This window comes from Phalangium opilio, unplaced genomic scaffold (assembly GCF_054372755.1).
Source record: "Phalangium opilio isolate 3A_F unplaced genomic scaffold, DU_Popi_V2 ptg000209l_1, whole genome shotgun sequence".
In the NCBI taxonomy this organism is placed as follows: domain Eukaryota; kingdom Metazoa; phylum Arthropoda; class Arachnida; order Opiliones; family Phalangiidae; genus Phalangium; species Phalangium opilio.
The window spans coordinates 2,533,747-2,549,188 of NW_028324217.1; the positions used below are offsets into that span (position 1 = coordinate 2,533,747).

At 41.4% G+C, this 15,442-nt stretch overlaps 4 protein-coding genes across 5 annotated transcripts in view; 3 read left to right on the top strand and 1 right to left on the bottom strand.

Annotated features, from left to right (window-relative positions):
* The window catches only part of LOC149618342 (structure-specific endonuclease subunit EME1-like), a 78,303-nt gene that overhangs the window by 14,020 nt on the left and 48,841 nt on the right, over positions 1–15,442 (top strand). The window lies entirely within an intron of this gene.
* On the bottom strand, positions 132–5,521 carry LOC149618344 (uncharacterized). The gene has a single exon (XM_089855091.1). It carries the CDS (start codon positions 4,906–4,908, stop codon positions 451–453), a length of 4,458 nt encoding a protein of 1,485 aa, XP_089711217.1. The 5' UTR covers positions 4,909–5,521; the 3' UTR covers positions 132–450.
* Positions 5,909–8,186, top strand: LOC149618345 (uncharacterized). 2 transcript variants are annotated; one of them, XM_089855096.1, is made up of 3 exons: positions 5,909–6,051; positions 6,123–6,593; positions 6,762–8,186. In XM_089855096.1, exons 1-3 carry the CDS (start codon positions 6,045–6,047, stop codon positions 8,045–8,047), a joined length of 1,764 nt encoding a protein of 587 aa, XP_089711222.1. In that variant the 5' UTR covers positions 5,909–6,044; the 3' UTR covers positions 8,048–8,186. The 2 variants fall into 2 exon arrangements, with proteins under 2 accessions (XP_089711222.1, XP_089711221.1); XM_089855095.1 differs by lacking the exon at positions 5,909–6,051 and having other exon boundaries at positions 6,092–6,593.
* LOC149618346 (uncharacterized) lies at positions 14,080–15,343 on the top strand. Its single transcript, XM_089855097.1, has 2 exons — positions 14,080–14,177; positions 14,679–15,343. The coding sequence occupies exons 1-2, from the start codon at positions 14,110–14,112 to the stop codon at positions 14,941–14,943; spliced, it is 333 nt and encodes a 110-aa protein (XP_089711223.1). The 5' UTR covers positions 14,080–14,109; the 3' UTR covers positions 14,944–15,343.

Below are 15,442 nucleotides of genomic sequence, written 5' to 3' on the forward strand. Positions count from 1 at the left end.
CGCCTTATTTCCCAAGCTGAAAACAGGGCTGGAAATATGTTGCGTTTTGAGCTTTCGACTTCCATACAGACTTACCTCCGCCGGACACGCGACGAAATTAATATTGCTATAACTTATTCCAGAGTCAAAAATTTCGTTAAAATATTTTATTTAATCAGATAGAAAAGAAATAAGAGAAAAATTCACATTTATTTTTGTTTATTTGTAAAAATGACAAATTAAAAATGCTTCTTTAAATTCATAGTGAGGAATTAATTTTTTTTTTCATTGAAAAATTGAAATTTATACAATTGAGAGATTAAAAGACATAACATAATTAATTATTAATGAAAAGGAATAATATGAATGAAAAAAACTTTAATGACAAAAAATAATGAAAAATAGGCGTACAAAGAAAAATATTTTTGTAACACGGACCAAATGTAGTTCCGTTCACACATGCAATATGGTTTAAAAAGTTTGGTATAAAAGATTATCTTCATGTTGTTCAGTCCATTGTAGCCAAGCGGCAAGTAAAGCTTTCTGTTCCGAGACTGGTTTAGCAAAACCTTCAGAATCGGCCGCTGCATCAGCGTCACCATTATAACATTCCAATGGCTCAGTTTGCGTTTCAACATTTTTGGAAGGGGTATTAATCGGAGATTCGTCGGAATCACTAAGACTACTGGACGTCTCATCAGTTTCTTTATCAGATTCACTACCCGTTTCATCCGTGTCCATTTCCTGTATCAAACATGTTTGAATGTTTTCCGCGTCATCGTGTAACGGAGTTGTTTTCTGGCAACTTTTTTCCGTTTCCACCAATGGCTCGTTATGTTCACTTTCCTCGAAGGTAGCGTTTGAAGCTTGGGATATTTCTTCAATTTGTAAACCAGGTGATCGCGTGAGTTTATTCCTTTTGGGTAAGGGATCGCATTCGCTGTCGCAATCCGATTTGAGCCGATTATCGTTGATGGGAACGTAAAACGACGATAATAGAGATGGAAGCGTATTACGCGTCGCGTTCAATTCCTGATATCTACTAAGAAAGCTACCAAAATTCGATGACGTATGACTTGAATATGACGAATTTTCAATATCCTCGGATATGCCTACAAAATTAGACACTGTCCCAGTAGGATCGTGTTCAGATACGCTTTGCGTAAATCTGTTTAAACTCGACATATTTTCTTGTTGGGCTTTCAGTGTTGCCAATTTGCGATTGAACATCGTTATTGGCAAACAGATATTGCTAAGAGATTTCGTTGATCCAAATCTTGGTTCCGCAACGTTATTTTCAACTAATTGCCGAGACAAAGTCACGTTACTTTGTTGCACTTCATGGTCAACGTGTCTTTGAGATGATGGCATTATGGCATTGTTTGAAGGACTTGGTTCGGGTGTCATTTCCGCGAGGAGGCTAGATGGTGTTTCAAAGGAGGACTTTAATGACGAGTAACTTGAAATAAATTGTGGCATCTTTTCCACGATGACGCGGGGTGGCGTGACGCTGCGGCGTAGGACTTGGTTACTTCGCGCAACTGTGGTATTAATGACGTTTGGAATGAATTGCGGCATCTCTTCGACAACGACACGGGGCTTCTTTACGACAGCTCGAACTACTTTCTTTGATGGAGCTTTATGAACGCGGCCTTGCGATGGCGTCATGGAAGTCCTCGTACCGATTCTATTTGGTACGCTAGAAGGTACAGTTGCTTTTAACGCTTGCGTGAAGACTGTCATTTCTTGGCTACTTGATGATTCAACGTCTTTTGCAATAATTAGCTTCAGTTTTGGAACCTTTTTCTGGATGGCACGAGATTGCGCGGTGCTAAGTTTATTGGATGCCTTTCCACGCATCTTTTTCCTGATGACGCGTGGAGGCGAGGTGTTAGGGTTATTTGATGCCAGTCCAGGTATCTTTTTCTTGGTGACGCGTGGAGGCGAGGTGTTAGGGTTATTTGGTGCCTGCCCAGGTATCTTTTTACTGATGACGCGTGGAGGCGAGGTGTTAGGGTTATTTGGTGCCTGCCCAGGTATCTTTTTCTTGGTGACGCGTGGAGGCGAGGTGTTAGGGTTATTTGGTGCCTTTTCAGGCATCTTTTTCTTGATGGCGCGTGGAGGCGAGGTGTTAGGGTTATTTGGTGCCAGTCCAGGCATCTTTTTCGCGATGACGCTTGGTGGCGGCACGGTGTTAGGGATGTTTAATGCCTGTCCAGGTATCTTTTTCTTTATGGCGCGTGAAGGTTCGGTGTTAGGGACATTTGATGCCAGTTCAGGCATCTTTTTCTTGGTGATGCGCTTAGGCGCCACGCTTTTAGGGTTATTTGATGCCACATCAGGCATCTTTTTCTTGGTGATGCGTTTAGGCGCCACGCTTTTAGGGTTATTTGATGCCAGTTCAGGCATCTTTTTCTTGATGACGCGTGGAGGCACCGTGTTAGGGGTATTGGATGCCAGTTCGGGGATATTTGTTCCCGGTTCGGGGATATTTAATGCCGGTTCTGGGATATTAAATGCCGGTTCTGGGATATTAAATGCCGGTTCTGGGATATTTGTTGCTGGTTCGGAGTTATTTAATGCCGGTTCGGGGGCATTTGATGCCATTCCAAGCATCTTTTTCCTGATGATGCGTGGAGGCACCGTGTTGGGGTTATTTGATGCCAGTTTAGGCTTCTTTTTCCTGATGACGCGTGGAGGCACGGTGTTAGGGTTATTTGATGCCAGTACAGGCATTTTTTTCTTGATCACGCGTGGAGGCGAGGTGTTAGGGGTATTTGATGGCAGTTCGGGGATATTTGATGCGAGTTCGGGGGTATTTGATGCGAGTTCGGGGGTATTTAATGCCGGTTCCGGGGTATTTAATGCCGGTTCCGGAGTATTTAATGCCGGTTCGGGGATATTTTTTGCCGGTTCGGGGATATTTTTTGCCGGTTCGCTGATATTTTTTGCCAGTTCGGGGGTATTTGCTGCAGTGTCGGGGGCATTTTCTGCCGGGTCGGGGGTATTTTGTGCCGGGGCGGGGGTATTTTGTGCCGGGTCGGGGGTATTTTGTGCCGGGTCGGAGGTATTTTCTGCCGGGTCGGAGGCATTTTGTGCCGGGTCGGAGGCATTTTGTGCCGGGTCGGAGGCATTTTGTGCCGGGTCGGAGGCATTTTGTGCCGGGTCGGAGGCATTTTGTGCCGGGTCGGAGGTATTTTGTGCCGGGTCGGGGTTACTTGATGCCGGTTCGGGGTTACTTGATGCCGGTTCGGGGTTACTTGATGCCGGTTCGGGGTTACTTGATGCCGGTTCGGGGTTACTTGATGCCGGTTCGGGGGTATTTGATGCCAATTCGGGGGTATTTGATGCCGATTCGGGGTTACTTGATGCCGATTCGGGGGTATTTGATGCCGATTCGGGGTTACTTGATGCCAATTCGGGGGTATTTGATGCCAATTCGGGGGTATTTGATGCCGATTCGGGGTTACTTGATGCCGATTCGGGGTTACTTGATGCCGATTCGGGGGTATTTGATGCCGATTCGGGGGTATTTGATGCCGATTCGGGGATATTTGATGCCGATTCGGGGATATTTGATGCCGATTCGGGGGAATTTGATGCCGATTCGGGGGTATTTGATGCCGATTCGGGGATATTTGTTGCCGATTCGGGGGTATTTAATGCCGATTCGGGGGTATTTAATGCCGATTCGGGGATATTTGTTGCCGATTCGGGGGTATTTGATGCCGATTCGGGGGTATTTGATGCCGATTCGGGGGTATTTGTTGCCGATTCGGGGGTATTTGATGCCGATTCGGGGGTATTTGATGCCGATTCGGGGGTATTTGATGCCGATTCGGGGGCATTTGAAGCCGATTCGGGGGCATTTGATGCCGATTCGGGGGCATTTGAAGCCGATTCTGGGGTATTTAAAGCCGGTTCGGGGGTATATGATGCCAGTACGGGCATCTTTCTCCTGATAACGCGTAATTTTGCCGTACTAGGCATACTTGATGTCAGTTCGGGCATCTTCCTCTTAATGACGCGTGATGTCTTGGTGGGCTGAGTCGCAGTGGTACTTGGACCGTTAGTTTTGGGCGTGATCACTTTTGGTTTATCATTATGAGCATTAATGATCATTTTTACAAATTCATCGGAAATTTTATTGAGTTTTACGACTGGTTGCCTTGAATTATCATTTATCAAATGCAACACTCGCTTTGGGTCATCATTTTTAGGAACTTTAACCTTATCCTTGCGCAACAAAATCCTAGGTTTTGATGCCTTACGCAATTTCCTTTTTTTATTTGCCGCGTTTTTGCTTTTTCTGCCTTTCGCGTTATTTCCCTTTAGCAATATCTCTGGCAATTTCTGCAAGAGTACCTTAGATGGCGATAAAGATCTTGCAGTTTTGAGTGTTAACCGATTCAAAACAACTGAGCAATTATTGGGACTAGGCTTAGGTTGTAAGTTACAACAATTGCAAATTGGCACCTTTGAAGGTCTTAATCGGACTTTTGAAGCATTAATTTGATTATTGGCACTTCTTGTTTTGATATTCTTTGAGTGTATTTTTTCTTTGAGTCGCGGAGTTAGTCGTAATGAGGAATTTCTTAAAGTTTCGCAAAGCGCATTGGGTAATGGGTGTAATATAACCACGCACTTCTTAATCTGCGGTAACTTATTTTTGCAGGGAATTTCTTTCAACTTTAATGGCCTGATTATAACAGAACAAGGCTTGATATTGTATTTATTTTCAGTTAATGTTAATTTAGGATTAAACGAAGTCATTTTTAAGGGCGATAACTTAACAATAGGGTTTCTTGCTTTAGCTTTAACGCTACGAGTACGTTTTAACCGAACAACGCGGTTTTGTTTTAAGTTTTCACGTTTAATCACTTCACGCTTATTCACACGCTTAACGGTAAACATGCTTTCACTTTTCATGTTTAAACTTAATTAAAATTACGATTTAATTTAAAATAATGTAACTCAATTATTTAATTTTACACAACCAAAAGTCAACAATATGTTGAATTGTTCGCAATTTAGACCCTACACTTTTGTCAACATACAGATAACATTAAATGCCATGCGACTTACCCATTACTTTTCTAAAACTGTCAATAAAATTAATTTTTCTAACTTAATTTTACATTATTGCTCTTGAAAAACACTGTAACGCATCGCTAAATGCCGAACAAAATACTGGAACACGTTGAACCGTTAAAATTTGAAAAGCACAAATAGATGCAGACGACACTAAAAAATAACTAGGAGAAATAATGTATTACTACCGGAGTAGAAATACTACAGTGATATATAACTTCTTGTACGGGATAATTTTGATAAATTTAATTTTAAAAACTCGTGATTTATGTGAAGTATTCTCAAAATTTGCGGTACCATGTGGCGCCCTAATTTTTCGAGGAGGATTTTTCGATTTATTGTGAAATACTTCTTGTTAAATACCTAGGCCTTCCAAACTCTTGTCTCTAATCTGTTCGAAAAACGAGCTCCAATCAATTCTGTGTCAATATAGATATAGTAATGAAAAAACCCCTTTGAAGTCTGAAGAGTACACTGTTTCAAATCAGTCTGGCAAAGCAAATAAGGATATTTTTTAAACTAGTCCTTGGGACCAGTGACCCCCTAGGGTCCGAAGTAATAAACTGGTCTCCGAACTGGTCCCAGCTTTTGTTCTCCGATAGATTTGCAATTAATAAACTGGTCCCGAGGACCAGTTAGCCCTACTAGTCCAAGCAATTAATTAACTGGTTTTGGACCAGAGGAAGTGTGCTATTTCCCAAACTGGTTCAAAGCTCAAATGGCTCAATGTAGACATTGTCTTCCCTACTCGAACCATATTATCTTTGAATCAAATCAACTTATGATGATAATATAGTATGTACATATTTTCTTTTAATGTCTTCAAAAGACAGTATGGGACAAAAAAAATTCAAGATAAAAATATATAAAGATTAAAGTGGAAAAAAAATTCAAGCTTTCTTTAAAAATAAAAATATCACATGATAAAAAAAATTTCGCATTAGTTTTGAACGATCATAAAAGTGAAACGAAAAATGTCAGGTATGTTCATTATAAATCTGCGCTCTTCTGTTGGCTGGAAATGTACGCTAATATGATGTCCACCTTACTAGAGGCCGCCCGAATTGGGGATGTCGATAGCGTTAATAATATGTTACCTCATGACATCGGCCTGCGAACCAGTGACGGGCGCGGTTACAGTGTCTTGCACATTGCCTGTGAATACGGACGCGTCAATGTCGTGAAATTCATCATCGAGAACGCGCCAAAATACGGAAATATGTTAACCTTCGACGACCAGACACCATTGCACGTGGCTTTAGAAAACGGACAAGAGGATGTGGCCATGACGTTATTGGAGACCAATGTTGACGTAAGGCGCGTGGACCATCGGGGTAACACCGTCCTGCATCTAGCATCCGATATGGGTCTTCTTAATGCCGTGGCTTACCTGCTTAGAAAAGGTATCAATATCAACACGAGGGATAGTGCCGGTAGAACGCCAATTGTCCGGGCCATGGAACGGGGACACACCGACGTTGCACGCTACTTGATGCACAGGAATGCTACTATGACCGAATATGGTGCGGCTTGACTTTTGGTGAAACGATGGTTAATAAGACTGGAGTAGATTGACTCGGAGTTGCGTAACTCTTGACGCATTCAGGAACCCGGGAACAACTTCGATCAATCTACTCCTAGTTGGCTTCGTAACGAAAGTTTAAACGGAATGTTGTACAATATTTTTCCAGAACGACTGTTTTTGCAGAGTTTACCAACTCGTAGTCATTATAACTCGGAAGCGGAGCAAACACGGGCCACTCACGAAAGAGCCCTTATGTACCAGTTGCTGATACATCAACATACTACGCGTGGACAACAGTATTTACCAATAAGCCAAGGACCAATGGTGATCGAAGGAAGCTTCGCAGAGTCGAACGTTTCTTACCGTATTCTAAGTGACTCACTAACTTCCGTGGGATCCTTAACACAACGCCAATCGGAACAGAATTTACCACCAGTCACGCAAGAACTCAGTTCAATATCATTCCCCTTACCTGTCGACTGCTCGTTTCCCCAAATGCAACGCTTCCGTGAACGTAGATTGCATCCGCAACAAATATCCAACACACGTTCTTCCTACCCTCTAAGAACGTCCATTGTCAATGGTGCTACTTATGACCCTCAAACTTTCAGCCAGACCCCGGTTACTGCTAACCATCCTTTCTACATTAGCCAACCATACACTGGAAACACTTTACCGTACCCCGAAGCATCGCGTCGTAATTGTCCACCATTATGCCGTCCTTGGTCACCTTCGGGGAATCGTGAACTCCATAGTGCTTCTCTTCAAGGTTCCGGAGCTTTTCGACCATACATTCCAAGGACAATTTCATCCGCACTTCGACCATCTTTCCTTACGCTACCAGCAGTGTTGGAACACAACCCTCCAGAGGAATCCAAACCCCATGATTTTTTGCAAGCAGCAGCTTCAGTAGCATCTGCGTTTGAGAATAAAATGGGACAAGAACCTAATCCAACGGAGAAGAACTCTGGTTTACTCCTCCAAGTTTGCAACCAATTGAAGCTAGAACCGGATGAGCCACGCAATGTAATAAAGGAAGAACCACTAGGTGAATTAGAAGAACCTTGTGATCCAACGACACGTGATTCGGGGGCAGGTCAAGAGCAAAGGGAGTCTTTCAGTCCAAGGCCGGCTTCAGTCAAAAGTGAACCCAAGAGCCCTGCACAGGAAAACGCTGAAACTCCTGAACCCCACAATGAAAACAATGAGGCTTCTAGCAATGACGTGGATTTTAATATAAAGCCATGTTCAAGTGGTGAAGTACTTCGTTCTCAAGAAGAAAATGCTCGCCAAGCCGTCGCTGAGTTTATGGCAGAGCTATATTGCAACAGCTGTGACGGTTGGCCAGAACTTCAGCCTAGTCCGCAGCCTGATAGAAATTCCACTCAAGCTACGCCAGCATCTACTGATTCTAATACCGAGGTAGACAAACCCCCCTACTGTATCGGATGAAGAATTGGATACAATTAAGAGGAAGAAATTAAACTAAATGTAATTTTAAATAGATCATATTTAAATATAAAAATATATTTATAAATTTTAAAAATAAAAAACCAAATTTTAGAAATAAAAAACCAGATTTTAAAAATTATTTTGCATTCTTATTAATCGTCAGGCTTATTTATGATGTACAGGTGAAAGGTCATGGAGACAATTGTTTTCTCTAGGAAACTTAACACCGTTGGTTTTTATACTACCTTTGAAGATTCATCATAAATAATTATGAATGGAAACTCGTTATTTTGACCAAGGCATTAATTCTTCGACTTCGAAATTGTCAAATCGATCATTTAAAAATCTCATCTATTATTACAGCTAGGCCTTTGTCAGTTGTTTCCCTTACTTTGAAGAGTAAATTTACTGTTAAAGCTGACACTTAACAAAACATAGATCATATTTTCTAACCTAAAACCATCATTTACTATTTACACCATAAGTTCATATGTTCCATACGTATGACACTTTCAATACTTCGTAATGCTAGAGACGGACTTACTGAGATCTAGTTCGAGAACGACAAGCGAGAATTGAAATCCTACACTCCATCTTCATATTTAGTCTGTACTAAGCCTTTGGCAGCGCCTCACCAGGCGTCGCTCTACCCTGAATCTATGACCTACCTCAATCACTTCATGACAAGCTCCAGTTTGTAAGTTAGAAGTGACAAACTTATGGAAGATATCTTATGCACTTCTGTTTAAAAACGAGCAACCAAAACTGAAGCAGTGGTCAGTAAAACTAAGATAAGAATTTTATCAAATAATTGATGTTTTATGATCATGTGTTCAAAAGTGAAAATTTAAAGGGACTGCAAAGAAGGCATCGGCGGGTGGGTAAAAATTATTTGAAATACGTCACAGACATCACGTGATGCCAGGATACAAAGACTCCTCATGGAGTGGAACTGGACATCTAGTCCTTGTTTTTCGCGAGATTGCAGCGCCAATTCCATGAAGTGGTGGTTTTCGAAATAAAACGAACTAAGCTTCTTTGAACCACGCCTCTCCTTGGTCACGTGCCTCTGACGTATTTCAAATAATTTTTACCCACCCGCCGATGCCTTCTTTACAGTCCCTTTAATATCTGTACTTCAGGCAATTACTTTTCTACACTCTTCTCTTACATTTTCCCGTCTTTGTCTACAAAGACGGTTTTTATTAATCAATTCTGTGCCAATATAGATAGTAATGAAAAAACCCCTTTCAAAGCTCAAATGGCTCAATGTAGAGTTTGTAGACATTGTCTTCCTTACTCGGATCATGTTATCTTTGAATCAAATCAACTTAAGAATATAATATAGTATGTAAAAGTATGGCACAAAAAAAATTCAAGATAAAAATAAAAGATCGAAGTGGAAAAAACTTTTAAGCTTTCTTTAAAATTAAAAATATCACATGATAAAAAAATATCGCATTATTTTTGAAGGATCATAAAAGTGAAACGAATAACATCAGGTATGTTCATTTTAAATCTGCGCTCTCTTGTTGACTGGAAATGGACGCTAATATGCTGTTTTCCTTACTAGACGCCGCCCGAACTGGGGATTTCGTTCACGTTCATAATATGTTACCTCACGACAGGGGCGGGCTGATCAGGGATAGGCGCGGTTATAGTGCCATGCACATCGCATGTGAACACGGACACGTCAATGTCGTGGAATTCCTCATCGCGATAGCGCCCCGTTACGGGGTCATGTTAACCTTCGACAACCAAACACCTTTGCACGTGGCTTTAGAAAATGGAGAAGAGAAAGTGGCCATGACGTTACTGTTGAACAATGTTGGCGTAGGGCGCGTGGACCATCGGGGTAACACCGAATTGCATCTAGCAGCCGAGATGGGCCTTAGTAATGCCGTGTATTATCTGCTTAGCAAAGGTGTCAATATCAACGCGAGGGATAGTGCCGGTAGAACGCCAATTGTCCGAGCCATGTTACGGGGACACACCGACGTTGCACGCTACTTGATGCATAGGAATGCTACTATGACAGAATATGGTGCTGTTTGACTTTTGGTGAAACGATGCTTAATAAGACGGGAGTAGATTGACTCGGAGTTGCGTAACTTAATTGACGCATTCAGAAACCCGGGGAACAACTTCGATCAATCTACTTCTAGTCGGTTTCGTAACGAAAGTTTAAACGGAATGTTGTACAATATTTTTCCAGAGAGACATTTTTTGCAGAGTTTACCAACTCGTAGTCATTATAACTCGGAAGCGGAGCAAACACAGGCCACTCACGAAAGAGCCCTTATGTACCAATTGCTGATAAATCAACATAATGCGCGTAGACAACAAAATTTACCGACCGAAGGAAGCTTCGCAGAGTCGAACGTTTCTTCCCGTATTCTTAGTGACTCACCAACATCCGTGAGATCCTTAACACAACGCCAATCAGAGCAGAATTTACCACTAGTCACCCAAGAGCTCAGTTCAATGTCTTTCCCCCAAATGCAACGTTTACGTGAACGTGGATTGCATCTTCAACAAAGATCCAACATACGATCTTCCTACCCTCGAACAACGTCTACTGTCTCTAGTGCTACTTATGACCCTCAAACTTCCAACCAGACCCCGGTTACTGCTCACAACCCTCCAGAGGCATCCGAACCCCTAGATCTTACGTTACCGCCAGTGTTCGAACTCAACCCTCCAGAGGAATCCGAACCCCTTGATCTTACGTTACCGCCAGTTTTCGAACTCAACCCTCCAGAGGAATCCGAACCCCTTGATCTTACGCTACCACCAGTGTTGGAACGATATCCTCCAGAGGAATCCGAACCCCATCATCTTTCGCAAGCAGGAGCTTCGGGAGCATCTGCGTCGCAGAATCAAATGGGACAAGAACCAAACAATCCAGCGGAGAAGAGCTCGGGCTCACTGCAAGTGTGGAGCCAATTGAGGCTAGTACCAGAGGAACCAGGTGAATTAGCGGAATCTTGTGATGTAACGACACGTGATTCGGGTGCAAGTCAACGTCAAGAGCAAAAGGAGTCTCTCAGTCCAAGGCCGGCTTCAGTCCAAAGGGAAACTGACAGCCCTGCCCAGGAAAACGTTGATACTCCTGAACCCCACAATGTAAACCAAGAGGCTTCTAGCAGTAACGTGTCAAGTGGTGAAGTACTCGGTTCTCAAGCAGAAAATGCAAGTTCAAGTACAGCTCGCCGTGCCGCCGTTGAGTTTATATCAGAGCTATACTGCGACAGCAGTGACAGTTGGCCTGAATCACAGTTAAGTTCGCCGCCAAAGAAAGACAGTAGTACATCTACTGATTCTAATAGTGAGGTAGACGAACCCCCTACTGTATCGGATACAATTAAGAGGAAGAAATTAAACTAAATGTAATTTTAAATAGGTCATATTTAAATATAAAAATATATTTTTAAATTTTTAAAATAAAAATCCTGATTTTAAACAATATTTTGCGTTCTTATTAATCGTTAGGCCTATTTATGATGTACAGGTGAAAGGTCATGGAGACAATTGTTTTCTCTAGGAAACTTAACACCGTTGGTTTTTATTTTCCCTTTGAAGATTCATCATTAATAATTATGATTGGAAACTCTTTATGTTGACCAAGGCATTCATTATTCGACTTTGAAATTGTCAAATCGATCATTTATAACCGCATTTATTATGACAGCTAGGGCTTTGTCTACCTGACTTTGGAGTGTAAATTTGCTGTTAAAGCTGACACTAAACAAAACATAGCGCAATCAAACAAAACTTCAGCAGTGATCAGTATTTTTGTTGACATTTAACAACAAAGCCATTATAAAACTGTTTTCACACCGGTCAAGTAGGTTCATTAAACGAGTGTCCAGTTTGACTTTGAACGGTGGCTTGAATTGTAATAGTTTTAAATTTAACAACTTGCCCTACCCAACTTTTGCAAATTGGTAAAATCTCCCAATTCATAAATGAAACAATGGCAACGGACTTTGGGTTAGGACGTCCACTTGTAATTACCTTATACGAAGTCAGTAGCGACGATTCCTAGTGTCACTTCTATAAATATTATATAAATTAGCATTTAAAAAACTATTTCAGGCTTCACCATACACAACTATCCATAAAGATCGTAGAACAGCACTTGGGTATATGGTTCGCTTCATGGATATGATGAGGATGCATTACGCCTTGAAGTACGTGCATCGTTAAGTGACTAATAACCGTAATTACTCACCAATACTAATTAAAATTAATCTACTGCAGCTTTTCGTATTACGGTTACAGTGATATTTCAGGTAGAAAGACGGTAAAAGGTACTTGGACTGGAAATTTGGGTTTGTTGCAAAAAAACGTACGAATACATTTCTACCAGGGATAGATTTAATTTTAGAAGTAGGAATGGAGAACGATTAGTATTTACTTCAGTCAAACTCATAGACCACCCAGTATAGAGCCCCTCCCTTGAACACGTAACGAAAACTTTAAATTATCTTATTGGCTCAGTTTTAAACTACGTTTTGATGACGTTGCTGACGGGGACGGCCAAAAATACGTAATTCATTTTTACCTCTGTCGCTATGACCCTCCCGCCTCTTCTTTCATACCAACCCCCCTCCCGTCCCGGGGAAGGGGGGTTGGTATTACTTTGTTCTCCATTCCTACTTCTAAAATTAAATTTATCCCTGTTTCTACACATTTCAATCAAAAGTTTATGACTATATCACTAAGTATTCGACTAGATGTGCGATATGGTTATCAGTCCCATAACTCTGAACGAGGAACGTTTATCGGATTTCAAATTTTCAATACCCGTTCTGACAACGACTTCTAACATTCTAATTGGACCTTTAGTACGAAGTTTGAAAACAAACGTGTATTCCATCTTTTATCTGGAAGTGCGTGGCGTATAATGTTACCCGAACCAATCAGCTTTGAAGCTGATTGTAACATTTTTTTAAATTATCCAATGACAGGTTTACGGTGGATTGACGTTAAGTTTGCTACTAATCTACGCCATAGGTCAATTAAACCGCAGACTTAAAAACGACCGTACGCAAGCTATACCATTCTCGTTTCTAGTTCGAAATATTTTTGGAACCAGTTAAGTATAGCTTGAATAACTTTGAAAACAGGCCCCTCCTCTTTCCCTGAAAAAGGCGGAGACCTATATCACTCTGTCAGATCAAAGGGGTGTGGCTTAAAATGGCCCCTCCCTTTACCCTCAAAATGGCGGAGAACTTTACAGAGTGGAGAACCCGTGATCTCTTTGGCCGCTCTCTATTGGGAGAGATCAAAGGGGTGTGGCTTAAAATGGCCCCTCCCTTTTCCCTCAAAATGGCGGAGAACTTTACAGAGTGGAGAACCCTTGATCCCTTTGGCCGCTCTCTATTGGGAGAAATCAAAGGGGTATGGCTTAAAAAACCCCTCCCCTTTACCTCAAAATTGCGGATAGTTTTCCAGAGTGGAGAGGCCTTTCCCTATTGGGAGAGATCCAAGGGGTGTGGCTTAAAATGGCCACACCCCTTTCCCTCAAAATGGCGTCGAACTTATCATATTAATTTCAGGTCCCGTATACGTCAACAGAGCAGGAAACATGACATTTTTGTTAGTAATATGGAGTCTCTGCTCATTTTTTATGTTGCAAATGTTCGCGTCCAAAATGACCTCTGATTTCTCTATAAATGTCTATGAGAAACAAATTAACGATATTCACGATATTTTGCATTTCAAAAACGTCATACCGCAGTTCGTAAAGGACTCGGCCACGTACAGTTTCGTCAAGGTGAGAAAAATTAAAAAATAAACCAAAACCGACTGCAGACCCAAACTTACACAAAACTTTATAGCGTTATGCGAATACATCCTCGGATTTTAAAGAAATAATTAAACGAAGTAGAGAAGGAAGAGCTTTAGTTAAGAAATTAAGTGTACGTAAATATTTCTCTAAAATGGAAGACAACCAAATAATCTTGTTAAGCAGTTATCCATCATTGACAACGGTAATTAGACATCGATACAAACGAACTGGAAAATGTCTGTTGAGAATATCAAAACCCTTCAAGATGTCCCACAAATGCTTGATTTTCCGAAGAAATATAACCGATACTTTAGTCAAATTCTTCAATCAAAAGTTAGTCAAAATTTCATACTCTTACCTTAACACCAGAAGGGGATAATATTGAAGAAGGATATGACACTCTGTATCGTCTCTTTAGTTATGTAACATGAATAATTCTTCCCAGGCGAGGGAGACAGACCCTTTTTGTTAATTTGCTCGATCCCGCTCATCAAACTTAATTAAGATGGGTATATAACTATTGCGCACCGTGCTAGGGTGAATTAACTATAACTGTTTGGTATTTACTAAATCCCAATGCAGCAATTGACGTGGGACAAAAATTAATTAACACACAAGCGCATGCATGCGCCTTGGCAAATAGTTAAGCGGCGCTAATAGATATAGTAATGATGAGGAATTAACTATTTACATGGCGTATGTGATTCGGTTTAGCAATTAACCTTGCTATATGTTGGGAAGAATCATGTTACAATTACTCCGTTTTGTGTTGGTACACTTCACTCGAAGAGGAGTATTATATACTTCTGGTAAAATTTTTATTTTGAATTGTAGACTTCGCCGGGTCTTAGAGACCGACACCCTGGAAGATTTGAATCCATCTCTAAAATTTTCGATGCACCCTTGCGCTCAGAAACAAACCGAAGAAGCTTTCAAAACCTACAGTTTACATCAGTTCACAAAAGCATTTCAAGGGTTCATATGCCTTCACTTGGTTTGTTTGGGCGTCTTATTTTTCGAAGCTTACAAATTCTACGTCACAGATGTGACTTGCGGAAAATGTAGTACCTGTTTCATGACGTGCTGCGAACGGTACTAGCATGGCCAAACACTTGACTCTATTTTAATCCCTACCAAGAAGTGATATCTAGTTTATTAGGGAGAAGGTATAAGATGCCTAAGTATTCGGGCGCGCCATAGTCCCAGTCCCCCTTTCAAAATACAAGGGGGGGGGGACGTAAAAGGAGGCCCCGGGCTATTTCGCGGCCACTCCTCAGTCGGAAAATATTACTGTAATTTTCGTCATTCGCGTCGCGCTTACATGAGTTTTCAAGAACCAATGAGATGCAGGTTGTAATTTAGAGGCGGGGATTAACTCCGGACAGGCTACGTCTTTTGGACTGGAGATAAAGCTAGATTATAAATGTGGAGGCGAAATTATAACTTCTCCCTAGTAAACTAGATATCGCTTCTTGCCCCTACCTTTTAAAAGGATCCATTTTAGGGAGTTTTTAAGGTCAGGGAGACTATTGGCGGGAATTTGGTAGGTCAGGTGTCAGTAAAACTATTGACGGGAGTAACGACATCACGTGACAGTA